Genomic DNA, 24,884 nt, shown 5'->3' on the forward strand with positions numbered 1-24,884 from the left:
GCTGACGCCCTATCCACTAGCCAAACTGGTTAGGGCTTCTTTCTTTTCTTAAAAAATATATTTTTATTGATTTCAGAGAGGAAGGGAGAGGGAGAGAGAGATAGAAACGTCAATGATGAGAGAGAATCATTGATCTGCTGCTTTCCACATGCCCCCTACTGGGGATCTAGCCCACAACCTGGGCATGTGCCCTTGACCTGAATTGAACCTGGGACCCTTCAGTCCGCAGGCCAACGCTCCATCCACTGAGCCAAACCAGCTATGGCTAAACGTTTTATTTTTTCTTGATTAATAAAACTAATGTGTATTTACTATTGGATATTTGGAAAATATAAATAAGCATAAGATTTTTTTAAAATTTATAATTACAGCACTAAAATAGTCTCCTTTAATATTCTTAAATTTTATGATTTATTTGAATAGGTAATATGGTCACATGATTCAAAAAAGGTCAGCAATATGAAAAGTACATTCTGGGAAGTCTCAGATGATTCATGCCACCCTGCCTTCTGTAAGTAACCACTTTTATTAGCTTCTTGTATAGTCTATCAGCCATACCCTCAGCTCTTGGCAATCACTAATCAGCTTTATGTCTTTATGGCTTTGCCAATTTTGGGTAGTCCATATAAATGGATTCATACAATATGTGGTCCTTTGTGACTGGCTTCTTTTCATTTAACACAATGTTTTCAAAATTCATCCATGTTGTAGCATGTATCAGTACTTTATTCCTTTAAAAAAAATATATATATATATATATATATATATATATTCACTCTAGCTGGTTTGGCTCAGTGGAGAGAACATTGGCCTATGGACTGAGGGGTCCTGGGTTTGATTCCGGTCAAGGGCATGTATCTGGTTGCAGGTTTCCCAGCCCTGGTCAGGGTGCCTGCAGGAGGAAACCAATCAATATGCCTCTCTCACATAAATGTTTCTCTCTGTCTCTCCCTCTCCCTTCCACTCTCTCTAAAAATCAATGGAAATATATCCTCAGGTGAGGATTAACAAAAAAATTATTTTTCAATTACAGTTGATGTACAATAATATATTAATTTCAAGCGTACCACCCAGTGATTAGACATTTATATAACTTACAAAGTAATACCCCAATAAATCTACTACCCATCTGATACCATATGTAATTATTACCGTATTATTTACTATATTCCCTATATTGTGGTTTATATCCCCCATGACTATTTTGTAACTACCAACTTGTATTGCTTAATCCATTGCTTTTTCGTGCATACCCAACCCCACAAGCCCCCCCACCTATCATCTGTCAACTGTCAAAATGTGCTCTGTATCTATGAGGCTGTCTCTGGTCTGCTTGTTTGTTTATTTTGTTTTCTTAGATTCCACATCTAGGTGAAATCATATGGTGTTTATCTTTCTCTGCCTGACTTATTTCGCTCAGCCCAATACCTTCTAGGTACATCCGTGTTGCTGCAGATGGCAAGATTTCATTCTTTCTTATGACCGAGTCATTTTCCATTGTATACAGGCACTGCTTCTTTATCCATATGTCTATTGGTGGACGTATAAGTTGCTTCCAATCTTGGCAATTGTAAATACTGCTGCGATGAACATATGGATGCATGTCTTTTCAAACTAATGTTTCAGGTTTCTTTGGACAAATACCCAGGAGTGGAGTTGCTGGGTCCTTCTTTGTCTCTTGTTAGAGCCTTTGTTTTAAAGTGTATTTTTTTTTTTTTTTTTTTTGGATAAGTGTTAGTACCCAGCTTTTTTTTTGTTATTGTTTCCATTTCAATGAAATATCTTTTTTCCAGCCCTTTACTTTCAGTCTGTGTGTGTGTCTTTCAATCTGAAGTGAGTCTCTTGTAGACAGCATATGTAAGGGTCTTATTTTCTTATCCATTCGGCCACCATGTCTTTTGATCGAAGCATTTAATCCATTAGCATTGAAAGTAATTGTTGATAGAAAGTAATTGATAGATATTTCCATTTTATTATTCATATTTTTATTTTTTCTTCTTCTTTGTTTTTCTTGTCTGTGAAGCTCTTAATCTGTCTTTTAATTCTAAACGATAGCTTTGCTGGATAGAGTAATCTTGATTGTAGGTCCTTGCTTTTCATCATTTTGAATATTTTGTGCCAATCCCTTCTGTTCTGCACAGCTTCTGTTGAGAAATCAGCTGACAGTCCGATGGGAGCGCCCTTGTAGGTAACTAACTGCTTTTCTTTTGCTGCTTTTAAGATTTTCTCTTTGTCTTTAAAATTAAAAATTATGTGTCTTGGTATGGGCCTCTTTGGGTTCATCTTATTTGGGACTCTCTGCATTTCCTGGACTTGCATGTCTATTTCCTTCACCTGGTTAGCAAAGTTTTCAGTCATTATTTTTTCAAATAGGTTTTCAATTCCTAGCTCTTTCTCTCTCTTCTTCTTCCAGCATCCCCATGATGTGAACGTTAGTACTCTTGAAGTTGTCCCAGAGGCTGTTTACACTATTCTCATTTTTTTTTTCTGTTCTGATTGGATGTTTTCTGCTTTCTTATCTTCCAAATTTCTGATTTGATCCTCTGCTTCATCTACTCTACTGTTGATTCCCTGTAATGTATTTATTTCAGTTAGTGTATTCTTCATTTCTGACTGATTCTTTTTTATGTTTTCTATCTCCATTTTTATGTTTCCTATTTCTTTGTTTACGTGCAATATTTTCCCACACCTAAACCAGTGAAACAGTTACAAAGCTTTTTAGTCATTTTAGGATACTGGTGGGCTTTCATTCCCCATCTGGCTCAATGTTTGTACCCATTATATTGGCTGGTAAAAAGGGCACTCATTGGTGTTGGGAAAGTGAGCAGGAAGCTGCATTTCAGGAAACAAAAATCCTAGTAGCACAGACACAGATCTGGTTTCCTCCTTGCTGAGGTACCCATGCCACTTGGATGGAGCTAGTTGGGGCCTATGACAAGCTCAACCAGGGAAAGCTGTCCTCCTTAGGTTCTGGTTCCAATTATAGAAGGGTGCTGAGACCTGTTATTCCTCCACTGCACAACAGGCTTTGGGATGGTATAAAACATCGCAGCAAACAGAACCTATCATTGCCCTACTGGTGATAGTGCTAGCACAGATAGACCTCCCAGTTAAGGGTTACAGAAGGGTTATTTGCAAGGCCTCCTTCAGCTGTTGCCTTCACCTTGCAAAACTGGCATGTATGGCTGGCCTGTGTGGCTCAATGGTTTAGCCTCGACCTATGAACCAAGAGGTCACGGTTCAATTCCTGGTCAGGGTACATGCCTGGGTTGCGGGCTCGCTTCCCAGTGTAAGGCGTGCAGGAGGCAGCCAATCAATGAGTCTCTCTCATTATTGATGTTTCTATTTCCCCCTCTCCCTTCCTCACTGAAATCAATTTAAAAAAATATATTTTTAAAAAATGGCATGCATATTTGCAACAGCACAGTGCCCTTTCCACAAGTCCTTTGGGTAATGAGTTACATGTCATTTTGAGGCCAATGTATTACATGACCACTTCAGCCCTTACGGTAGAGCCCCCACACCAAAAAATGCCCTCATCAACAAGTTACAATCACCATTCTTTTTTAAAAAAAATATATCTTATTGATTCTTTACAGAGAGGAAGGGAGAGGAAGAGGGATAGAGAGCTAGAAACATCGGTGAGAGAGAAACATCGATCAGCTGCCTCCTGCACACTCCCCACTGGGGATGTGCCCACAACCAAGGTACATGCCCTTGACCGGAATCGAACCCGGGACCCTTGAGTCCGCAGGCCGACATTCCATCCACTGAGCCAAACCGGTCAGGGCTACAATCGCCATTCTTAAAAATACATGGGACCGAGAGGGGTCTAGCCAAGGTAATCCTTGTGTAACGGCTGTGGGGCCATACAATCCCATACAACACTGCATGGTTTGAAAGAGGAGTACAACAGAGTAGCCAGTGTACAGAACTAAGGGCCGTGTGACTGGTATTTATACACGAGTGATAGCCTATAGTCCCCTATGCAGACAACTGGGCTATATTTAAGGGTCTGACAACTTGGCTGGCACAATGAACATGTGACAGCTGGCAAGTACTAAAAAAGCCACTGGGGGTTGAGGGGAGTGCCACAATGTGGAAGGAAACCTGAAAAATGTTACAGGAGTCAACTGCTAGTCTGACAGTTGATCATGTTTCTGCTAACCAGTTTGACTTGCCTCCCAGAAATGTGGAGGCTGATGTGCTGTCAGAGATCAGGACACTGACTGCCTCACAAAAATCCAAACCAGCAGATTGGGTGCACAAACAGTGACCACCACAGTGCCTGGGAGGGAAGGCAAACAATTGCTCCTTCTGTTATACTGATACTAGAGGCCCAGTGCACGAAACTCATGTATGGGTAGGGTCCCTAGGCCTGGCCGGTGATCAGGGCCAATCTGTGGGGTGACTGGCAGGGCAATCGGGGGGCTCCCACTTTCACCCGCCTTGTCTGGCCTGGGGCTTGCGTGCTGGGGGCAGCTCCTGCATTGAGCATCTGCCCCCTGGTGGTCAGTGTACATCACAGCGACTGGTAGTTCCGCCGTTAGGTCTATTTGCATATTAGGCTTATTATATAGGATGGTGGCAGTAGCAACAAATTGTCTGGTATGTTCTCACTTGTGCCCCTGCTGCACCCCTCCCCCACCAGGATATATATACAAAGCGGCCATTCTGGTACAAAATTGACAGGTCTCCACTGCCTGGAGAACTCACCCTATTCTCTAAAAATCATTTATCTTTTAAATGGTTCCTGATGGATCCAAGCTAGATGTCAGAGTCCCAACACTTTTAAAATATATATATATTTTTATTGATTTCAGAGAGGAAGGGAGAGAGTGAGAGAGATAGAAACATCATTTATGAGAATCATTGATCAGTTGCCTCCCCCACAATACTGGGGATCGAACCCGCAACCTGGGACTCCAACCGGGACCTCCTGGTTCATAGGTCGAGTCTCAACCACTGAGCCATTATTATTGCAATTAGATTTGTGCTTCTTTGCATTGCTCTCCTAGAAGTTAAGGTACAGTGGGGCCTTGATGTATGTGTTTTGGCACCTCTAGAGACTAGAACGATGCCCATCACTGAGTAGGTGCTCAAAATATTTGACCGGTGAGAGAGTGAACGGCAAAAATGTTTAAGGTGGCTTTGCCCCCTAGCAGGTCTGAGGCCCCAGCAGCCTTCCCTACGCCCACCCCGCCGCTTCTGCTGGCCCCGCCCTCTCACTAAGGCCCGCCCTCCCACGCGCCCTTCGGTCCCGCCCCAGCCCCGCCCACCGCCTCCCAGGCTCCTCCCCTAGGCCCCGCCTCCAGCCCCGCCCTCCACTCTCCGTTCTCCGCTCTCCCTTCCGCTCCGCCCACCGCCCTCCGCGCGCCCTCCACGCTCTTCTTCTTAGGCCCCGCCTCCAGCTCTGGTTGATTGACGCTGCGGAGCGGCCGGAGCGGCCGGGACCGAGGGCCCGCCTTACGGCTGACGTCAACGCGCCGGGGTCGGGAAAAGCGCGCTTTGGGAGCGTGGGCTTGCCCGAGCGCGGCGGGCCCACTACGCTGTCCTGTGCTCTCAGTTCCGAGCGGTCCCCCGCAGGCCGGAGCCACCGGTCGCTGTCCGTCCGCGGCCGCAGAGCCGCGCCTGCGCAGCGCCCCCGGCCCGTGCGGGTTGCGCCGGCAGCCATGGCGCACCGCTGCCTGCTGCTGTGGGGCCGGGGCGGCTGCTGGCCCCGCGGCCTGCCTCCGCTGCTTGTGACTGGCGGCGGCGTGGGCCCCAACAAACAGGCCTACCTCCGGACGGTGAGTCGCGGGCGCCCTGCGCCCTCCGCCCCCAGCGGGGCCCGCTTCCGGGTCCGGAGAGCTGGGCGTCAAGGTCACCGGCCCGGGGCGCGCTCGTGGACCGCCAGGCGTCCGGAGCGCGTTCCTTGGTGAATGAGGCTGCGTGCGCTGCCGTGAGATACCTGGGCGCCCCGCGTTCCTGGTCGCGTGTCCCGCGGTTCTCGTGAGCACGCCTCTGCTTGTCTAAGTCTGGGTATCGTGTTGGAGCTTTGAAAACATGTATCTCCGATGGAATCAGATCTTTGTATCCGGGAACTTCAACAGATCATCTTCGAAGGTCCTGTGACTTCTTCATTCAGGGTGAACATGTTTTCCAGATATGGCAACTGAGAGCCAAAAGGTTAAGAGGAACCTACCTGTCATATCTTCGGCGTTGGTTGCCTTCGTTTTGCCTTTGATGACATTGGAAAAGGATGTGTTGTGTGTGCGTTATGAGAGTCTGCACCTGAGCACGATGTAATAACAGCACAGGTTTTGGAGTTAAGTTCGGTAACCTCCGAGCCTCCACGTTCCCATCTGCTGAGTGGGGCTGTTGCTGGCCTTCTGTGTCTAGCGCACGGTGCACGCCAGTGAATATTAACTATGGTTGTAGATAATGCCCCCTCTTCATTCCGTCCTCCGCAGAAGGTGGTTTCTCTGGGTGATAACCCGCAGAGGCAGGGCTGCGCTCGGACCAACTGGCAGCCATCTTGGTGCGGGGCCGGGGACCTGGCCCTGAGCGGGTCTGCCCGGGGCCAGCCCTAGCGTCTGGGCTCTTGACTTGTGTAGGGAAGATTTCACAGCGCGCGTCCAGGTGACTTAGAAGGTCCGTTCACGAACGCCGGGCATAGGAAACAAGGAAGGGCTTAGCATAGCAGAAGCAACAGGAGAGCCTGGGCAGGGGCTTGGGCTCACCAGGAAGTCCGAGAAAAGGGGGCCTTGGGACCAGAATCAGGGGTGAGCCTGGAGTGAGCTGCTGCGCCATTGCTCCCCTGGTTGCAAGTCTCCTGGGGTTCTTGGAGTTTAGGAGATGCATGCCTGTGGGGATGCCTGTCCTGCGAGGGCAGGGGCGGGCTCAGGCATGCTCCCCACGCTGGGCCCTTTTTCTGGAGGCTTTTCCCTCTGGCCAGTGGGAAATTTAGGGCCGGTCTTGTCTCAGGAGGGTTTCAGCAGAATATTCATCAGTTTTCCAAGTGTATTCTTTCAGGGTGGGGTCTCTGCTGATTGGTCAGTGCTGGGGTGGGGCGGGGGTCAGTTCAGCTGGGTCGTGGTTTTGCTGCTTTTCTGGACCTGGATTTGAAATACAACTGAGGCTTAGATGTTATCTCTAGGGAGGCGACCTCTCTGTTTCTGGTTGTAAATTGCTTGGCCACTGTGTTCAGGTTACCTGTCTCAGTTTCCCTGGTCCGCTTGTCCTGGCTTACCGGCCGGCCTCGGTCTGTGTCCAGTAGAGGTGCATGCAGCAAGCAGTGGAGGTCGGCTGTTTCAGCCACACAGGTTCTTGCTGTCGGTCAGTCCCTTGGGATCCCGCGTTGTCCTGGTTTACCGAGAGGTACACATACAGAGGGGAAAGAGTGCGGTGGGGTAAGGCCCGGGAGTTAGCCTCTCCACGTAAAAGGGGGTATTGGCAGCACCTGTGTGGAGGTCAGGACCATCTAAACTTAGAAAATTTTTATGAGTTTATTTGAACCAAACTGATGACAGAAACAAAATCTCCAATGTTCAGGAGAATGGCAGTTTACAGTTTATTTTACACATTTAAAATTAAGGAGGGGACACAAGCTAGATTACATGAAGGTGGGGATTTGGTAACAGGATGGTTAACAGGATTATGTGTTCTCTTGAGGGTGGTTATGCTTCTGAGGGGTCTGAAAAAGAGGCGTTTCAGAAGTGTGTTAGATGCACAGAGCAATGGATAGGGCTGCTTAAAGGACAGATAAAACTTTTACTTGAAGTGATATGCCTGGGTGTGGCTGCCTACCATGACCTGCCCAGTTCGGAATTTAATGATCAGATCACCCCATAAGGTTACTTTCCTTTAGATTTATTACAGCTTTTCTTTTTCATCCACACCTGTGTTCATGGTTTTTACTCTTTGAAGTTCCCTCACCAGTCCTGGACTATCTTCATCTCTTTTCTACTCCATACTGCCCTGCACTAGCCCTTTTTCAGTTTCTTGCATTGCATTTATTTCCCTATTTTGCCTTGCTGTAATTCCTTTCTTTTTGCCTCTCGAGATGATTGGACTTAGATACAATGAGCAGGTAGGATCTGCCTTTTATTTTGCAGTTTTTGTGTCAGGAATCTTACCTAAAAGGCCTTTCTTTGGAGTAACACTATTGTCCTTGTGCATCACCCATGTTGAGGTATAAGGAAGTCCTCTGTGCTGACAGTGATAACTGCCGACCAGCATTGCTGTCACTCAAGAACATTATCAGTGTTTCTGTCCTGTTTTGCTGTGTAGAATTGTGTGTTAATTTGAAGTTAAATAAGCTCATTTTTTATGTTTTTTTAATTGACATTTTTTCTCATACCATAAACTTTATTATTTTAAAAATATATTTTATTGATTTTTTTACAGAGAGGAAGGGAGAGGGATAGAGAGTTAGAAACATTGATGAGCGAGAAACATCGATCAGCTGCCTCCTGCACACCCCCTACTGGGGATGTGCCGGCAACCAAGGTACATGCCCTTGACTGGAATCGAACCCGGGACCCTTTGGTCCGCAGGCCGACGCTCTATCCACTGAGCCAAACCAGTCAGGGCAACTTTATTATTTTAAAGTGTGATTTTTGGCATATTCATAACCATCGCCACTGTCTTAATTTCAGAACATTTTCAACACCCCAAAAAGAAGTCCTGTAATCATTAGCAGTCACTCCCTATTTCTCCCCAATTATTCCTCCAGCCCAAGGCAGCTACTAATTTACATTCTCTATGGATTTACCTATTCTGGACATTTTATATAAATGGAATCATAATATGTGACTTTTTGTGTCTGGTTTCTTGAACTTAAGCATCATGTTTTCAAGGCTTATCTATGTGGTAGCATTTATTAGTACTTCGTTTCTTTTTATGGCTGAATAATATTCCATTGTATGAATATACCACTTTTTTTTTTTTAAATCTTCATCTGGATATGTTTCCATTGATTTTAAAGAGAGGAAGTGGGGAGAGAGAGAGTGAGAGGGAGAGAGAAAGAAACATCTTTGTGAGAGAGAAACATTGAACCTGAAACCTAGGTCTGTGCCCTGACCAGGAATCAAGCCCATACATAACCTTTTGGTGTATGGGACGATGCTCCAATCATCTGAGCCACCTGGCCAGAGATACATTTAACATTTTGAGAATTCCGAACTTTTCCAAGTGGCTGCACTACTTTCCATTCCCACCAGCAGTGTATGAGGATTCCACTTTTCTCTACATCCTCACCACCCTTGCTATTGTCAGTCTTTTTGATGATTGCCACTCTAGTGAATGTGAAGTGGTTTTGTGATGCGTTACTTTTCTCATCAGACCACAAAGGAGGCTAACAATGATGAATGCTAATATAGATGAACTTCACTGTAAACATTCTCATCTGTATTTAAAAGCTTGTCCTCCCAAAAAATAGTGGTGAATTTTTACTTTGCAAAAGGATTTTACTTGAACTTTTTCACTCTAAATTTGGATATATCCCCTCAATGTGCCTTACCTTTGATTGCTTTTAACTATGCAGCTAAAAAATGTAATGGGAAACTTCTATCAACTGTTACTAGTATAAGTATTATCAGTGATATTGGACTATAACTTTATCTTTGAATTAAGGTAAATTTAATATTATGTTTACAAGCAGCATTGTTATGTAATTTCAGATAAAGAATCTTTCAGTATTATAGACCCTACAAATTATTCAACATGAAACAGCAGGTTTTCTGTGTCCGAGTTTGTCTGTTTGAATGCTGCAAATTAAGTAAACAATACCCAAGAGAATGTGTTGGCAGAGATTGTAGTTGGGCTACAATTCTAACTTATGTGTGATTTTGAAGTATTTTTGTGTTCTGGATCATGATTTATGTCTATTGCTGGATAGAGTAGCACTGTGCCCTAGAAAGGGTCTTTCTCTGCTAATCTATAACTACCTGTTGAAGGGAGAAACATTTCATCCACTTTATATTAGGAAATGAAGCTCTTTAAAAAAATTCTTTAGTATAATTCATGTTTTCATATGTATTGTTGCAGCTTTATCGCTATGCTACAACTCAAGCAACGACCAGCAGAAATTCTCTTTTGACAGATGTAATTGCTGCTTATCAAAGATTCTGTTCTCGTCCTCCGAAAGGTAAACACTTCCCATGTGACCATAATGTTCTACCTTGTTAAAGAGCCATGCCCCAGTAGATGTTTATTACACAGGTGTATAGGTGGTGTTCCAGGTTGTCTTCCCTCTGTGACTCACCCCTGCCTCCTCCTGCCTGATTGCAGTGATGAAAATGTATCATCTTCACATGTGAAGATAATGAAATTGGCATGCACATGAGACTTCTTCCTTTTACACCCCTGGGTTGTGAACTGTATTTGACTAACTTACTCCTACATAAGAAATGTTATACTTTTAGCTTATGCCTGTTAATGATGTATCAGTGTCTTTAAAAATGAGCACACATACACAAAACCTGATGACTTTTAGTTTGAGGATATGTATTTTTTTATCCTTTTCTAACAGGATTTGAAAAATACTTTCCTAATGGAAAAAATGGAAAAAAAGCTAGTGAACCTAAAGAAGTTACAGGAGAAAAAAAAGGTATCTTTTAAAAAGATTTATGTTTGACTTACCATTTTCCTCTAACACATGATGTTGGTGATAGTTTTCACTGAACAAGAGTGTTATCTTAAGGCTGTCCTGAAACTAGTAGGTTATAAGCACATACAGTATTACAGACCTGGTGTCTTATTTTACCTTTAATTTTCTTGTCATTTTTCAAGTTGAATTAATTTAAAGTCACCTTAGAGATATTGACTGATCAATATCAGTCATATTTAACGAATATATTTGGCATGTAATTTAAGCCACTGAGAAAAATCTTAGAAACCTAATATAGGCAGTTTATTTGACACATATGGTGGTATAGTGCATTTTTTCAAATTGTTCTTCAGTGTTTTCAGGGATTCAGATGGCTGTCTTCTCTGTGTCTTCACATGGACTTTTCTTTATTCATGTCTGTGTCTAAATTCCCCCCTACCCTTTTAAAAAATTTATCTTTATTGTTGAAAGTATTACAAATGTCCCCTTTCCCCCCAATTAACCTCCTCCACCCCACTCCCACTCCCTCTCCAGGCCTTCACTGCACTATATACATATTAGCTCTTAGGTTAATCTCCCCTCACTCCCTCTTAGATTTGTCAGTTTGTTCCATGCTTCTGTGTCTCTGGATCTGTTTTGTTCATCAGTTTATTTTGTTCATTAGATTCCACATATAAGTGAGATCATGTGATACTTGTCTTTCTCTGACTGGCTTATTTTGCTTAGCATAATAATCTCCAGGTCCCTCCATGCTGTCTCACAGGGTGAGAGATCCTTTTTCACTGCTGCATAGTATTCCACTGTGTAAATGTACCACAGCTTTTTTATCCACTCATCTACTGATGGGCACTTGGGCTGTTTCCAGGTCTTAGCTATTGTAAATAATGCTGCTATGAATATAGGGGTGCATATATGCTTTCTTATTGGTGTTTTGGGATTCTTAGGATACATTCCTAGAAGTGGGATCACTCCATACTATTTACCATAGTGGCTGCACCAGTCTGCATTATGAAACACAAATTATATTGGATTAGGACCCACCCAGATGACCTCATTTTAACTTGATTATTTCTATAAAGATCTTATCTCCAAATATGACCACTGGGGGTTAGGACTCCAACATATGAATTAGGGGCGGAGGGACACAATTCAACCCATAACAATGACTAATTTCAGATTTTTGCAAACTAATTTTATGCGGGTAGTGTTTTTCATATTTTGTTTTGTTTTTAAAGCCAGTTTTCAGAATCTTGTCTTTCCGACAGAAAAACCTGTTAACTGTTCACTTCATGGGAGTGGGAAAGCAGAGTCCTTTTTACTTTCAAGTGGGTACTCAGGAATTCACTTTCCTGCATTCGCATCCTCTCTGTCACTTACTATCACTTAACACTATAACAGACAATTCAACAAGTTTTAAGCTACAATTTTTTAAAAATATATTTTATTGATTTTTTTGCAGAGAGGAAGGGAGAGGAATAGAGAGTTAGAAACATCGATGAGAGAGAAACATCGATCAGCTGCCTCCTGCACACTCCCTACTGGGGATGTGCCCGCAACCAAGGTACATGCCCTTGACCAGAATCTAACCTGGGACCCTTGAGTCCAAAGGCTGACGCTCTATCCACTGAGCCAAACTGGTTACAGCTAAGCTACAATTTCTTCATCTGGAAAATGGGTGTAGTTATCAGGTTATTGGATTGTTTTGCAGATTTCATGAGATAATGTACGTGAAGCACTGACAAGTCTCCTTGAATGTTTATTCTTTGTATTAGTCTCATCCTTCCTCATAGTACTTTATTTAGTAACTGATCAGTTGCCATAATGTGTTTTGTAATATATCTTTTATTAACTATTAATGGAAACATTGTTGAGAGATATAAAAATCTGCTATGCTGCTGTATATGCTCTTTGTTTATGAACAGAATCAAAGCAAGCTGCTACCCCACGACCTTCTGGAGGAGGAGTTGGTGGCGGTGGAAAACGAGGTGGCAAGAAAGAGGATTCTCATTGGTGGTCCAGGTTTCAGAAGGTTTGATTCTAAACTCTTTGTTAATTTTGAGGACCTGGGGTGGCCCCAGGAAAGTTAGGAGGCATTAATGGCATTGGGAGGGATTTGTGTCTAACATAACATAGATCATATTATGACATTTCATTCTTCACAGAAGCTGTCTTTTTCTTTGCCCAGGGTGACTTTCCATGGGATGACAAGGAATTCAGGATGTACTTTGTCTGGACTGCTCTGTTTTGGGGTGGAGTCATGTTTTACTTCTTGTTCAAGAGCTCTGGAAGAGAAATCACATGGAAGGACTTTGTCAATAATTATCTTTCCAAAGGAGTAGTAAGTATTTTATGGGATTGGTGGCTACTGTGGTTAAAAAGGTAAAATCAGTGGGTTAGGCCAATAAAGTGACAGTCAACAAGTTAGCCAAGTTTGTCCATCGAAGCATTACTATTTTCATATTGGATTTTTTTAATGCTGAAAAGTACTGCAACCAAAAAATCTGTTTGTTTTGACCCAGCAATCCCCAAGTTGGCTACAAAATCCTTTTGTTTCACTTCATATAAGAACCTAGTTTTGAAACCACTGCTCCCAACTCTTGCTTTGGCAGCCCTCCCTCTGCTTGCATCGTTTTCTTGTGTGCTCTTAGCAGCCTCTTCCCCCTGGTCTAGTGTGCCAGCTTGTCACAATTCCTTTATATCTTCAAGGCTTTAATCTCCTGCAAGCATGGAAATGGCTAAATAAGCCATGCAGCATACTTAAAGTGAGACTGGACAGGCTCTGAGGGCTGCTTGGGAGCCTTTGTTCCTGCAGGCTGGGTCTTTACCCACTAAGATCCTATTTCAGCATTTTTAAGATGCCGTGGACTGTAAGACATACATTATTTTGGTATTACTAAGAAGAAGCCTCCATTGAAACTGAAATGCCATCAGTTGTGATATATATCATAGCTTCTGAGATATTAAATATGAAAAATGTCCATCTTAGAATTGATGAAATAAATCAGAGAACCAGAATCAGAATTAGGCCTGTTTTGTAACCTTGGGAAATTATTTAACCTGTCAGTACTGGATTTTTCATGAATAAAATGGATAAAATAAAGATGTTAGTACTTATTAATGTATAAAGAATTTAAAATTATTTTTGAATGTTGGACAGTAGGGTGAGGATGGAAAGTATTCTTGTATTCCGGATCGTGATTTATGTCTATTGCTGGATAGAGTAGCACGGTGCCCTAGAAAGGGTCTTTCTATGCTAGTCTGTAACTACCTGTTGAAGGTAGTTATGATTACTCAGATTTTTGGAGCAAGTGTTTCTCTCGTGAAAGTGACAATATGTGTCTATAATTTCCAGATTTTGTAGGGAGCCTGCTTTGGTGTGGAGGGGGCTGCAGCTCTCCTTCCAGGAGGACTCTCCTACCTGTGTCTTCTCCTGACATGCTGGTTTTGTGGAATCAGTCTACCATAGTCCTAACAGCTTTATGGGTATTTCTCCTTTCCAGAAGGACTGCCTTTAGGAACAGTTAGTCCCCTGTTCCAACTCCTGGAATATCTGGGGCTCCCTCACTTTCCAATTTGACTCGTACCTTCCAGACTTCCTGCCAAGAAAGACTTTATTACAGCAGAAAGGAAGCGTATGCTCCAGACCAGCTAATGGCCCTGGGATGAGGTTAAGAGTGTTCTTAAGAATCTGATACAGTTAGCGGGGTACAGAAAAACCCTGCTAACTGTATCAGAATGAAATGGATAAACCATTTATACCCATAGAGTGGCAAAAATTAACAAGTCCTATAATAGCAAGTGAGGATGCAGAGCAATAGGAGTATTTTTCTAGGGAGTGTGAATTGGAGAGCGATTTGGCACTATCTAGTAAAATTGGAGATGTGTATACCCTGCAGCCCAGCCTCACTGACCCATCTACAGGTACATATCCCAGAGAAATTTCTGAAGATGTGCCCAAGAAGGTCTATGCAGGAATGTTCATAACAGCATTGTTTGTGATAGCGAACCTTTTCAAACACCTCGATGTCTGTATAAGACGAGGATGGAGAAATAACTTGAGGTGTGCTCATAGAGTGGAATACTCCACAGACTGACATGTCAGCCTGGATAAACCTCACAGACCAAAAGGAAGAAAGAGAATGCTGTGGAAGAATATATACCAAATGACACCATTTTTATTGTTGAGTGTATGTTTAGGGTTACTTTTGTGCATGGTACAAGTGCTTTGGGATGGTCAGCATGTAATGCAAAGAGTGGCCACCTTTGCAGGAGAGGGCGAGACTGGTGGCTTCAACAGTGTGTGATGTTTTATTTCTTAAGCCAGAAGGGAGAAATGGGGCATCCTTATGTTATTTATCATTATTCTTTGTATGCGTGAAAAATATGCATTTTAAATGAGCTTAAAAGAATATCTCAGGTCTTTTCTGTGCATTTATGTTGAATATTTAACTTTTTAAAATTCCAGGTAGACAGACTGGAAGTCGTCAACAAGCGTTTTGTTCGAGTGACTTTTACACCAGGAAAAACTCCTGTTGATGGGGTAAATGATTTTATTAATTGATGTGCATTAGCTGTAAATTAACTTTTCAGACTTAAAGCTGAAAAGCAAACATTCCCTCACATACACTGGCCATATCAGCATTGGGCAGTGCAGCAGTTGTAATCTTCACCACCATAGGTGAGAATGTGCGTGTTGCCTACATACTTGTGATCTGAGGATTGTTTTGGTTTTAGTAATCATTTTGGCCGTACATTTAGGAAACAGTGAAATCCCAGTTTTTAGTAGTATTCCATGACTTTATTTTTCAAGATTGAGAAAACAATTGTTTGTTTAGGAAAAATATGTTAAAATCTGAATTGTTTGCCTTGAGACGGCTTTTTAAAAAATCAGTCTAAGAAGCATTCTGCTCATATCTCTCCCAACCCTTTTATTTTATTTTAATTTTCATTTCTTTTCTTGTTTTTATTTCCTGTCCAGCGATTTGAACTCTTATTTCAGAGACCCTAGACTGGCTTAAGGAGGTCTTGGGAGGAAAGGTTCCCAGGTAAATCCCAAGCCTCCCCTAGGCCTGACCTAGTCCTTTAGTCTTGCAGTGTTACCACCCTCCCCCAGGGCCGGACATCTCTCCAGGCTGCTTCTCTTCTCTGATAGCATGATTTTGTTTAACCATTTCCTAGTCATCCTGCCTGGATGGGGCAGTGTTTCAAGGGAAACTAGAGCTGATGGTGACCATAATATAAGAATATCAGTGAAGTCATATGACTCTGGTATTTGTCATTTTTAGGAAAGTTATTTTATTTGTGTTGATTTTTAAAAAATTTATTTAAGAGAGAGGAAGGAAGAGAGAGAGAAACATTGACAGTTGCCTCCCAAATGTGCCCCAACTGGGGATCGAACGTACAACCTGAGTACATACTCTGACTGGGAATCAAACCCAACGCCTTTCAGTGTACACACGACGCTCCAACCAACTGAGCCACACTGGCCAGGGCTATTTGACCGAATTTCTCCCCGTACTTTTCACCTTATGGTGGAATGTTCATTAATAACCATGGTGCTTTTTTGTTTTCCTGTGAACTGTGCTTCAGACTTTTAGTGTTGGGAATTAAATTGACACTCCTTTCAAGAGCACAGTTTGGCAGTGTACGTATCAGCAGTTTTGAAAGTATGCACACACCCAGTAATTTTGCTGTAGTAGTAATCCTAGGGAAATCATTAAAGATGCACCTAAAGATGTCTATATAAGGATGTTCTCCAAATCATTGTTTATGGAGCAAAAATTAGACATAGATAAATGTCTGCCTTAGGCCCTGGTTACCATTAGGGCTCCTCACTTCCCTGGAGCATTAATCCCTCTGCTGCAGTGGGGTCACAGTTAGATTGGCAGGCACAAGCATTTATGTGTGAGATTAATACCATTCTATTATGAATTACTTTCTCCTTCATATTGCAGTTAAGGTTTTATTTTACTGTCTTTTCAAAATTGTGCATGTACTTAAGATTGTAAAAGGGGGTGTTATGAAATCTTGAAGAAATGGCATCAAAATTGCTAATAGTGTTTATCTCTGGGTGTTGAGGTTATAGATGCTTTTTATTTTGTTAGTTTTCAATGGAGAACATGTATTGCCTGCTTGACAGACTTTATATTGAGCTGTCAGAAATGGATATAAGATTTTTAGTGTCCTGCTTACGGAGTAGCAACATAAATTACTGCTCTGTATAAATACAACACAGGCTTTGGAGTCTGACAGATTTGGCTTGACATTAACTCTACTCTTTATTAGCTGTACGGCCTAATTCTTCCACACCTCAGTGTCTTTATCTTTAAAATGGGAACAGCAGTAACACTGTTTTAGGGCTTAGTGCTTAAATGAGAATTGTGAAAGTGGTGGTTTTCAAACTCCAGGGTGGGTAAGAATCACCTGGAGCACTGGGACCCATCCCCAGAGGGTCTATCTAGACTTTGTCCCCACAATCTAGGTGCTGCTTTGCTGGATTTGGTCCACCCTGATTCTCTGATGTGAGGCATGCATTTAGCATATTGCCCAGTTGATAGTAGATTCTAATTTGGAATTGTCGATCACATGTGGTTAATCTATTATTGTCATGTTTTGAGGCTTGTAACCGCGGGAATTTTGTAGTTGTCAGTGAACTTACTCTCCATCTTTGTTTTTCTGATGTGTGGAGAGAGATACCAGTGAGCTACCAGTGATATTTCCCACTCAAATACTGGTTGACGGGAGAAATATGGGATGAAATGTTACTCTTTTGTGTACACTTTTGAGGTATCTTCAGGTGTTTTTTTTTTTTTTTAAATATATTTTTATTGATTTCAGAGAGTAAGGGAGAGGGAGAGAGAGACAGAAACATCAATGATGAGAGAGAATCACTGATTGGCAGTGTCCTGCATGTCCCCCACTTGGGACCAAGCCTGCAACCTGGGCATGTGCCCTTGACCGGAATTGAACTCAGGACCCTTCAGTCTGCAGGCCAATGCTCCATCCACTGAGCCAAACCAGCCAGGCCTAAATTGTCTCAGTTTTATGTCATTGACATTGTTTTAATGTAAAAAATATTTTGAAAAGCAATTGTATGTACGAGGATGAACAAGGTCTTTTTTGTGCTGTGAAATGTGGCTAATACTTGCAAAGTGCTAGAACAGGGTCTGCTATCTAGTAAAACTCCATAAATGTGAGTTGTTAGGATTAATGTTTATTGTTGTTTTTGTTGTTAATCCTCACCTGAGGATATTTTTTCCATTGATTTTTAGAGAGAGTGGGAGGGGGAGAGACAGAGAAAAAGAAAGAAAATTCGTGTGAGAGAGACATATTGATTGGTTGCCTCCCACATGAGCTCCCACTGGGGCCTGGGATCAAGCTGCAACCGAGGCATGTACCCTTGACTGGAATCGAACCCGGGACCCTTCAGTCCACAGGCTGACACTCCATCAACTGAGCCAAATGGCTAGCTTATGATTACTGTTTTTGTAGTATAAGAGAGGTAGTATGATGTGCTATTTACAATCATTGGCTCTGGAGTCAGACTGCTTATATTCAGATTCAGCCTCTTATTAGTGGATGTGTGTAATCATGGGAAAGTGAAGTCACTGCTATGGTTTTCTCATCTATTAAATGGGGACAGTAATAGTCAGGGCTGACATAGCACTATATGGAATTCTGTGCTGGGGGTAAAATAGCCATTGCCTCAGGCCCTTCAGGTGTTCCTCCCTAGGGCCTCAGTAAATCACCAGATTGAGTGAATAGCAGGATAACAGGGTAACTGTGAGGGTCCCTTCCTAATGTGCAGATTTGATTATCACCCCTGGTGATAGTACTTACTGCTTAGAGTGGCTCTGAAGGTTGAATGAGTTAATGTATCCAAAGGGCTTAGAACAATGCTGACATTTAAGTGCTTAATAAACTTTGGTTGTTATTACTGTGTCACATTAGCTTTTACTAGTAGTGTGGGAATAGGTAGCTGAGAAATAACTGGGAAATGGAGAAGAGGTAAAATAAGCATATTTATTTATGAAAAGATAAAAAAGCGTTGTTTTCAAATAGATTTTTTATTCTTTTGAGTTTATACTTTTAGAACCACTGTGAAATATTGCTTAAGAAATGCTTATTTGCCAAGGATTGCCAGGTGTTCTCACGGAGTGAAACTTAATCACTGTGTCATTAAAACCAGTCTTTTATTATTGTTGGGTTCTTTAATTCGTAAACTTTTAGTATTTCTTGAAATATTCTTTAAAAGCTGAACCCTTTAATGAATTAAACTCTTGTTTCCCCTTCATTCTTAGGATATTTTGTTTTTCTGTTTTTATAGCAATACGTCTGGTTTAATATTGGCAGTGTGGACACCTTTGAACGGAATCTGGAAACTTTACAGCAGGAATTGGGCATAGAAGGGGAGCATCGGGTACCTGTTGTCTATATTGCTGAAAGTGATGGGTAAGAAGCAGTGAAAATACATAAACATGTTGAAGACTGTTCACCATGCTCTACTAGTACATGATTCACTGTGTGTTCTGTCACCACGTGGCCGGTTACACATTACATTGTCAAATAGGCCTTTTTCAGTTCGGCCAGATTTTTTTTAAACCATTGGTAATTTACTAGTTTTTGCTAGTAACTAATTGATTTTCTACATATTTATAATGATTAAGCAGTGGTTTGGGGTATTCGTACCCAATGCACTTTTAGTAGGATTTTAGCATAAAGAGCTACATTGTGTTAAAGAGTGGCATTCCTACCTTTTAACTACATTCACGTTTATATTCCAGAGCTTTCCAAGATTTTAAAGTAATTTTTCTTCTCTTGTCAAAGCTGCTGCTTCCCTTAGGGGTTACTTGTCTTTAACAAAGTCACTTAGAAGTCTGCGTCTTTCAAGAGGTGATTTCAAGAGTCACTTGTCTTTAACTTTATTTAGGAATTATATTGCCTTTGAGGAGTCATCAGGGTACAGCCAGGTAGGGTACAGCTAGGTAGCAGTCACTCATTTACATTAAATACCGAAGGTATACCTTGCACTAGAGTTACAAGTTTGGAAGTGCAAATAGAAATAAATGTTAATTTTTTTTGTATATGAAAGAGCAGAAAAATGGAGAGTTGGTGTGTTAGTTGAGCTGATAGGTTGCTCAGTTTTAGGGACTTTCTTGAATCTTGGTTTATGTAAACCTACAATCTACCTGCAGTATTTAGACCTAGATAGCTATTGAAATGGTCTCACAGGTGATACATCTCTCGGCCTCTGAGGCTATAGTATAATTATTTAACTTTATAGGCTGGTGGTGAAACATTACAAAAAGTATTATTGCACCATTATTTACATTTTCATTTCAGTGCTGTCGTGTCCTCCAGAAATAAACCAAATGTAAATTTTTTATGGTTCTTGTTGCCTGCTGTAGGAGCATTTAAAATATTGTAAAGGATGAAAATTAAGAAGTAAATACTGGTTTTTGTTTTGTTTTTGACCTAAGACAAATAGACAAAAGGCATCCCCATACTTTAAGTCATTTCCGAGCATATCCCCCAGAGCAGAGACAAGGTTTGGAGGGCTAGCCAGCTCTCCTGTGAATCTCTCTCAAACCGCACAATCCGGGCAGAGTGACTGTGCAGCATACATCATGATACAGCAATTTTATAAACTGCAAAGTCCAAAAACAAAAAGCTAGGGCTACCACATCATCATTGATACAGCACAAGCAGCACAGTAATTAATGCTAAGTAGTTATGCATAAGTAGTGAGACTAAAAATCTTATATCCATATCTGAGAGTTCAACATAAAGTCTGTTAAGCAGGCAGTATATGTTCCCTGTTAAAAACTAAGAAAGTAAAAGGAAATAAAAAGCATTTATAACCTCAACACCCAGAGATAAATAAATACTATTAGCAGTTTTGATGCCATTCCTTCAAGATTTCATAATATCCCCTTTACAATCATTAAATACATCCACAGTTTTGAAAAGAAATCAGTATAAGAACTGTAATATGAAGGAGAAAGAAAAAGAAAGTAATTCATAATAAAATGGTATGAATTTCAATATGTAAATGCTGCCTTGGATAATGTGACTCAGTGGTTAGAGCGTCGGCCCACAAACTGAAGGGTTGTGGGTTCAATTCTTGGTCAAGGACACGTACCTGGCTTGCAGGTTCGATTCTGGCCCTAGTCAGGGCACGTGAGGGAGGCAACCATTCAATGTGTCTCTCATGTCAATGTTTCTCCCTTTCCCTTCACTCTCTCTAAAAATCAATGGAAAAAGATATCCTTAGGTGAGGATTAACAACGACAACAACAAAAAGTATATCTTGCAAAACATTAAAAAAGCCAGTGATTAACAGTCTTAAAAGTATGTTGCTCTTGTGTATGGTTCCCTTTTTAGTTCCTTCCTCCTGAGCATGTTGCCCACGGTGCTCATCATCGCTTTCTTGCTGTATACCATACGAAGGGGGCCTGCTGGTATTGGTCGAACAGGCCGTGGTATGGGTGGACTCTTCAGTGTTGGAGAAACCACTGCCAAGGTCTTAAAGGATGAGATAGATGTGAAGTTCAAAGATGTGGCTGGCTGCGAGGAGGCCAAGCTAGAGATAATGGAATTTGTGAATTTCTTGAAAAACCCAAAGCAGTATCAAGACCTAGGAGCAAAAATTCCAAAGGTAAAGTAAACTTTCAGAAGATTATTTCCAACTCATTAACCCCAAAATCTTTTGAATTATTTCTTGATCTCTGAAGTTACAATTCTATGAAGTTCGATTACTCATTTATAAAGTAGCTATTTTCCTCCTTTCTCTATCTTACTAGTCTCTGCTTAACTCGAGGGTCTTTTTTGGGTTGCTTGGTCTGTGGGAATGTGTGTTCTTGCATATAGTATGTATATTCCAAAAGATTGGTATTTTCTGCTCTTGGAAGCTTTCCTTGTTGCCTTCCTTCTCCCTCCAACCTGCTTTAGATACCCCATTTCTTAGCAGCTGTAGTGCCCTGAGCATATCCGTTCCTGCTGTCACCCAGTTGCCCCTCCTTCAGCAGGTCTGAATAGACCCTCTTCCTGGGCTTGGCTCTGAGATCCATGGCACAGGACTCAGTGGACAAGAGCCAGTTGGCACTAATTCTTGCCTTCCCTCTTCTTAGCAGACATCCTTGTGACCACAGCTGGTGACGGGCTGGCCTTGCTAATCTTTATACTCCCAGGGGCAGCCTCAGTCATTAAGTAAATGAATTAGAAAATTTTTACTAGTTCTTTTAAAAATCCATAATAACATTTTACTTTAAAGGAAACCTTTGAAAAAGGGAATCATCATTTCCTTGATTTTGTATCCTACCTATATGGATAAAAAGCCATTTTTATAATTTTAAAATTTGCTATTAACTTAATTACCTGTATTCATCGTACTTAGTCATCTTCACTACTTAAGTAACTATAGTGTTTAAGTAAACTTTTTTTTCTTTTTTAGTTCACCATTGGTCAGTAAACTTTCATTTGTGAAATTTTGAAGGGAATAAAATAAGCAGAATATAAATTGGGAGTGTAATGTTTGTGTCTCCTTAAATTATTTAAGTAAACCTTAGTTGGTTTATTAGTAGTTTCCCAGCTTAAGTCATCCTTTATGTACTGTTAGAAAGGTCTAAAAAGCAACACTAAACGTTTTATAAAATAAGGGAAATATTTAAGGTTTCACATTCTGATCAAATTTTTAAAAGTAATATAGTCTAGTAATCTTTTTCTTCCTCTTCTTACTAATATTCTACCTTCAAATGTTTAAGAAATATTTCGTGTATATCACTAAAATTTTATATAGATTTATACCTAGGAATTATCTATTGATGTGCAATTTACTTTTCTGAAATTCTAGTTAAATATACTTCCTCTGTTTTTTATATCTGAAGGGTGCCATTCTTACTGGTCCTCCAGGCACCGGGAAAACACTGCTGGCTAAGGCCACAGCCGGAGAAGCCAATGTCCCTTTCATCACCGTTAGTGGATCCGAATTTTTAGAGATGTTTGTTGGTGTGGGTCCAGCTAGAGTAAGTCTTTTGTTTTATTCTGATGGTGCAACTTCCTCCTCCTCCTCCTCCTCCTTTCTTCCCCTGAAATAGGGATTTGGTAAAGATGGCCCTTTGCCTGGAGTCCTGTGGAGTGACCCCTCCCCAGTCACTGCCTTCCACACTCTTCCAGGGAAAAGCCTCAGCAAGGCCTGTCACTTCACACCACCTTCCCTCACTCTGACCAAGATTGCAGTTCATTGGGTTCTCTTTTTGTTGAGTTGTAAGAGTTCTTTATATATTATGGATACTAACTGCCTAGTCAGATATGATTGCAAATATTTTCTTTTAAATATATATATTTTTTTGATTTCAGAGAGGAAGGGAGAGGGAGAGAGAGATAGAAACATCAATGATGAGAGAATCATTGATCAGCTGGCTTCTGCACGCCCCACCCTGGGAACTGAGCCCGCAACCCAGACATAAGCCCTTAACTGGAATCAAACCCAGGACCCTTCAGTCCTCAGGCCAATGCTCTATCCACTGAGCCAAACCATCTAGGGCCAAATATTTTTTATTCTGTGGGTTGTCTTTTCACTTTCTTGAAAGTGAAGCACCAAAGTTTTAAATTTTGATGAAGTCCAATATATCTGGGGTTTTTTTCTTTCGTTGCTTGTGCTTTTAGTGTCAACTAAGAATCTATTGCCAAATCAAGGTTGTAAATATGTTTCCTATGTTTTCTTCTAAGGGTTTTATAGTTTTAGCAGTTTAATTTAGATCTATGATCTATTTCAAATTAATATGACCCATTTTGAGTTAATATGGTGTGATATAAAGGTCGAACTTCATCCTACATTTTTATATACAGTTTTCCCAGCCACATGTGTTGAAAGACTGTTCTTTCCCCCTTTGAGTGGTCTTGGCATCCTTGACCATAGACACATGGGTTTATTTCTGGACTCTCAATTCTACCTTATTGACCTATATGGCTGTCTTTATGCCAGTACCACACTGTCTTGATTACTTTGCTTTGTAGTAAGTTTTGAAATAAAGAAATGTGAATGTAGATTAATTTTTAAAGAAACACTTAAATTTTTACTCTTGTGTATTTTACCAGTGTCTAAAATGTTGACTGTTTTTTAAAGCACAATAGAAATGCACAGTGCTATCACAATTACTTTTCTAATCATTGGGATACAGCTTGCAATCAATAATAAAGTATTGTGTTATCAGTGGGCAGCATTTTTTTCTGTTCTCAGTGGTAAGCAGAGTGATATGGGTCTTACCATTATTGGCATTTTAGATTAGTTGAACTATGTATGATAAGTGGACTTGGTGGATTCATATGCATTTCAGATAAGTCTTAGTAGAATAGGGGAGCATGGGGAAGTTTAGTATTTATATGGAATCTAATATGGGCAAGGAGGGAATTAAAGATTAGAGAGGAGCTAGGGGGGATGGGGGGGAGGCAGTGGGCCCAATGGGATGGAGAGCTAAGAAGTAGGTAAGGAATTGGTTGTGGCAGGTGCTTGAGTACCTGGGTGGGCCGGGTGGTCAGAGAGTAGATTGCTTGAGGCTGGTTGTTTAGAGGGGACCTTGGCAGTGCTGGTCATGTCAGAGTGGAGCAAAAGTGATCGAAGAGATGGGTCAGGGAACTGAGAGACCAAGACCCACATGAATGTGGAAATCACTAGGAAAAGAGTTCTGGTGGGGTGTGTGGATGGGGAGTAGGGAATCAGGCGGGTGGATGACTAGAATGCTGCCCTGTGGCAGGAGCCTCAGTGAGCAGGGGGTTTCCAGCAGAATTATTTTGGAGATAGTAATGAGGTATGAAGTGGACCCCTGACTCCGGTGGCCTGGAGGGGAAGGTAAAAAACCTTCTGGTTGAGCCTGACCAGAGTGGCTCAGTGGTTGAGCATTGACCTATGAACCAGGAGGTCACGGTTCAATTCCCGGTCAGGGCACATGCCCAGGTTGTGGACTCGATCCCCAGGGTGGGGTGTGCAGGAGGCAGGTGATCAATGATTTTCTGTAATCATTGATGTTTCTATCTCTCTCTTCCTCTCTGAAATCAAAAATATATTTAAAAACAAATAAAGAAAAAACCCTTGTAGTTGAGAGCTTTGCAGGGACAGCCAAATTTCAGTTTAGGCAAGGAGGCGAGGGAAGTATTCAGGGAAGAGCTTGAGAGGGTGGGGCCTGTTGATCACAGATCTGGAGTTCAGAGGGGAGGCTGTACAGCAGTGGTTCTCAACCTGTGGGTCACGACCCTTTGGGGTTCGAATGACCCTTTGACAGGGGTCGCCGAAGAC

At 41.6% G+C, this 24,884-nt stretch overlaps 1 protein-coding gene across 7 annotated transcripts in view; it reads left to right on the top strand.

Annotated features, from left to right (window-relative positions):
* Positions 1 to 472: 472 nt before the first annotated feature.
* AFG3L2 (AFG3 like matrix AAA peptidase subunit 2) overlaps positions 473 to 24,884 on the top strand; it is a 47,210-nt gene continuing 22,798 nt past the window's right edge. Inside the window, exons 1-9 of one of the 7 annotated variants that reach the window (XM_036321524.1) lie at positions 473 to 511; positions 10,030 to 10,129; positions 10,514 to 10,591; positions 12,511 to 12,620; positions 12,777 to 12,929; positions 15,057 to 15,131; positions 18,918 to 19,042; positions 20,975 to 21,248; positions 22,477 to 22,614. In XM_036321524.1, coding sequence (XP_036177417.1) covers positions 488 to 511; positions 10,030 to 10,129; positions 10,514 to 10,591; positions 12,511 to 12,620; positions 12,777 to 12,929; positions 15,057 to 15,131; positions 18,918 to 19,042; positions 20,975 to 21,248; positions 22,477 to 22,614 — 1,077 coding nt within the window. In that variant the 5' untranslated portion in view covers positions 473 to 487. Of the gene's footprint in view, positions 512 to 5,472; positions 5,790 to 6,030; positions 6,129 to 10,029; positions 10,130 to 10,513; positions 10,592 to 12,510; positions 12,621 to 12,776; positions 12,930 to 15,056; positions 15,132 to 18,917; positions 19,043 to 20,974; positions 21,249 to 22,476; positions 22,615 to 24,884 lie in introns of those variants that run through there. The other 6 variants (XM_036321519.1, XM_036321520.1, XM_036321522.1 and 3 more) reach the window with 6 other exon arrangements.

Source organism: Myotis myotis, unplaced genomic scaffold (genome assembly GCF_014108235.1).
Source record: "Myotis myotis isolate mMyoMyo1 unplaced genomic scaffold, mMyoMyo1.p scaffold_m19_p_9, whole genome shotgun sequence".
NCBI classification, from domain to species: domain Eukaryota; kingdom Metazoa; phylum Chordata; class Mammalia; order Chiroptera; family Vespertilionidae; genus Myotis; species Myotis myotis.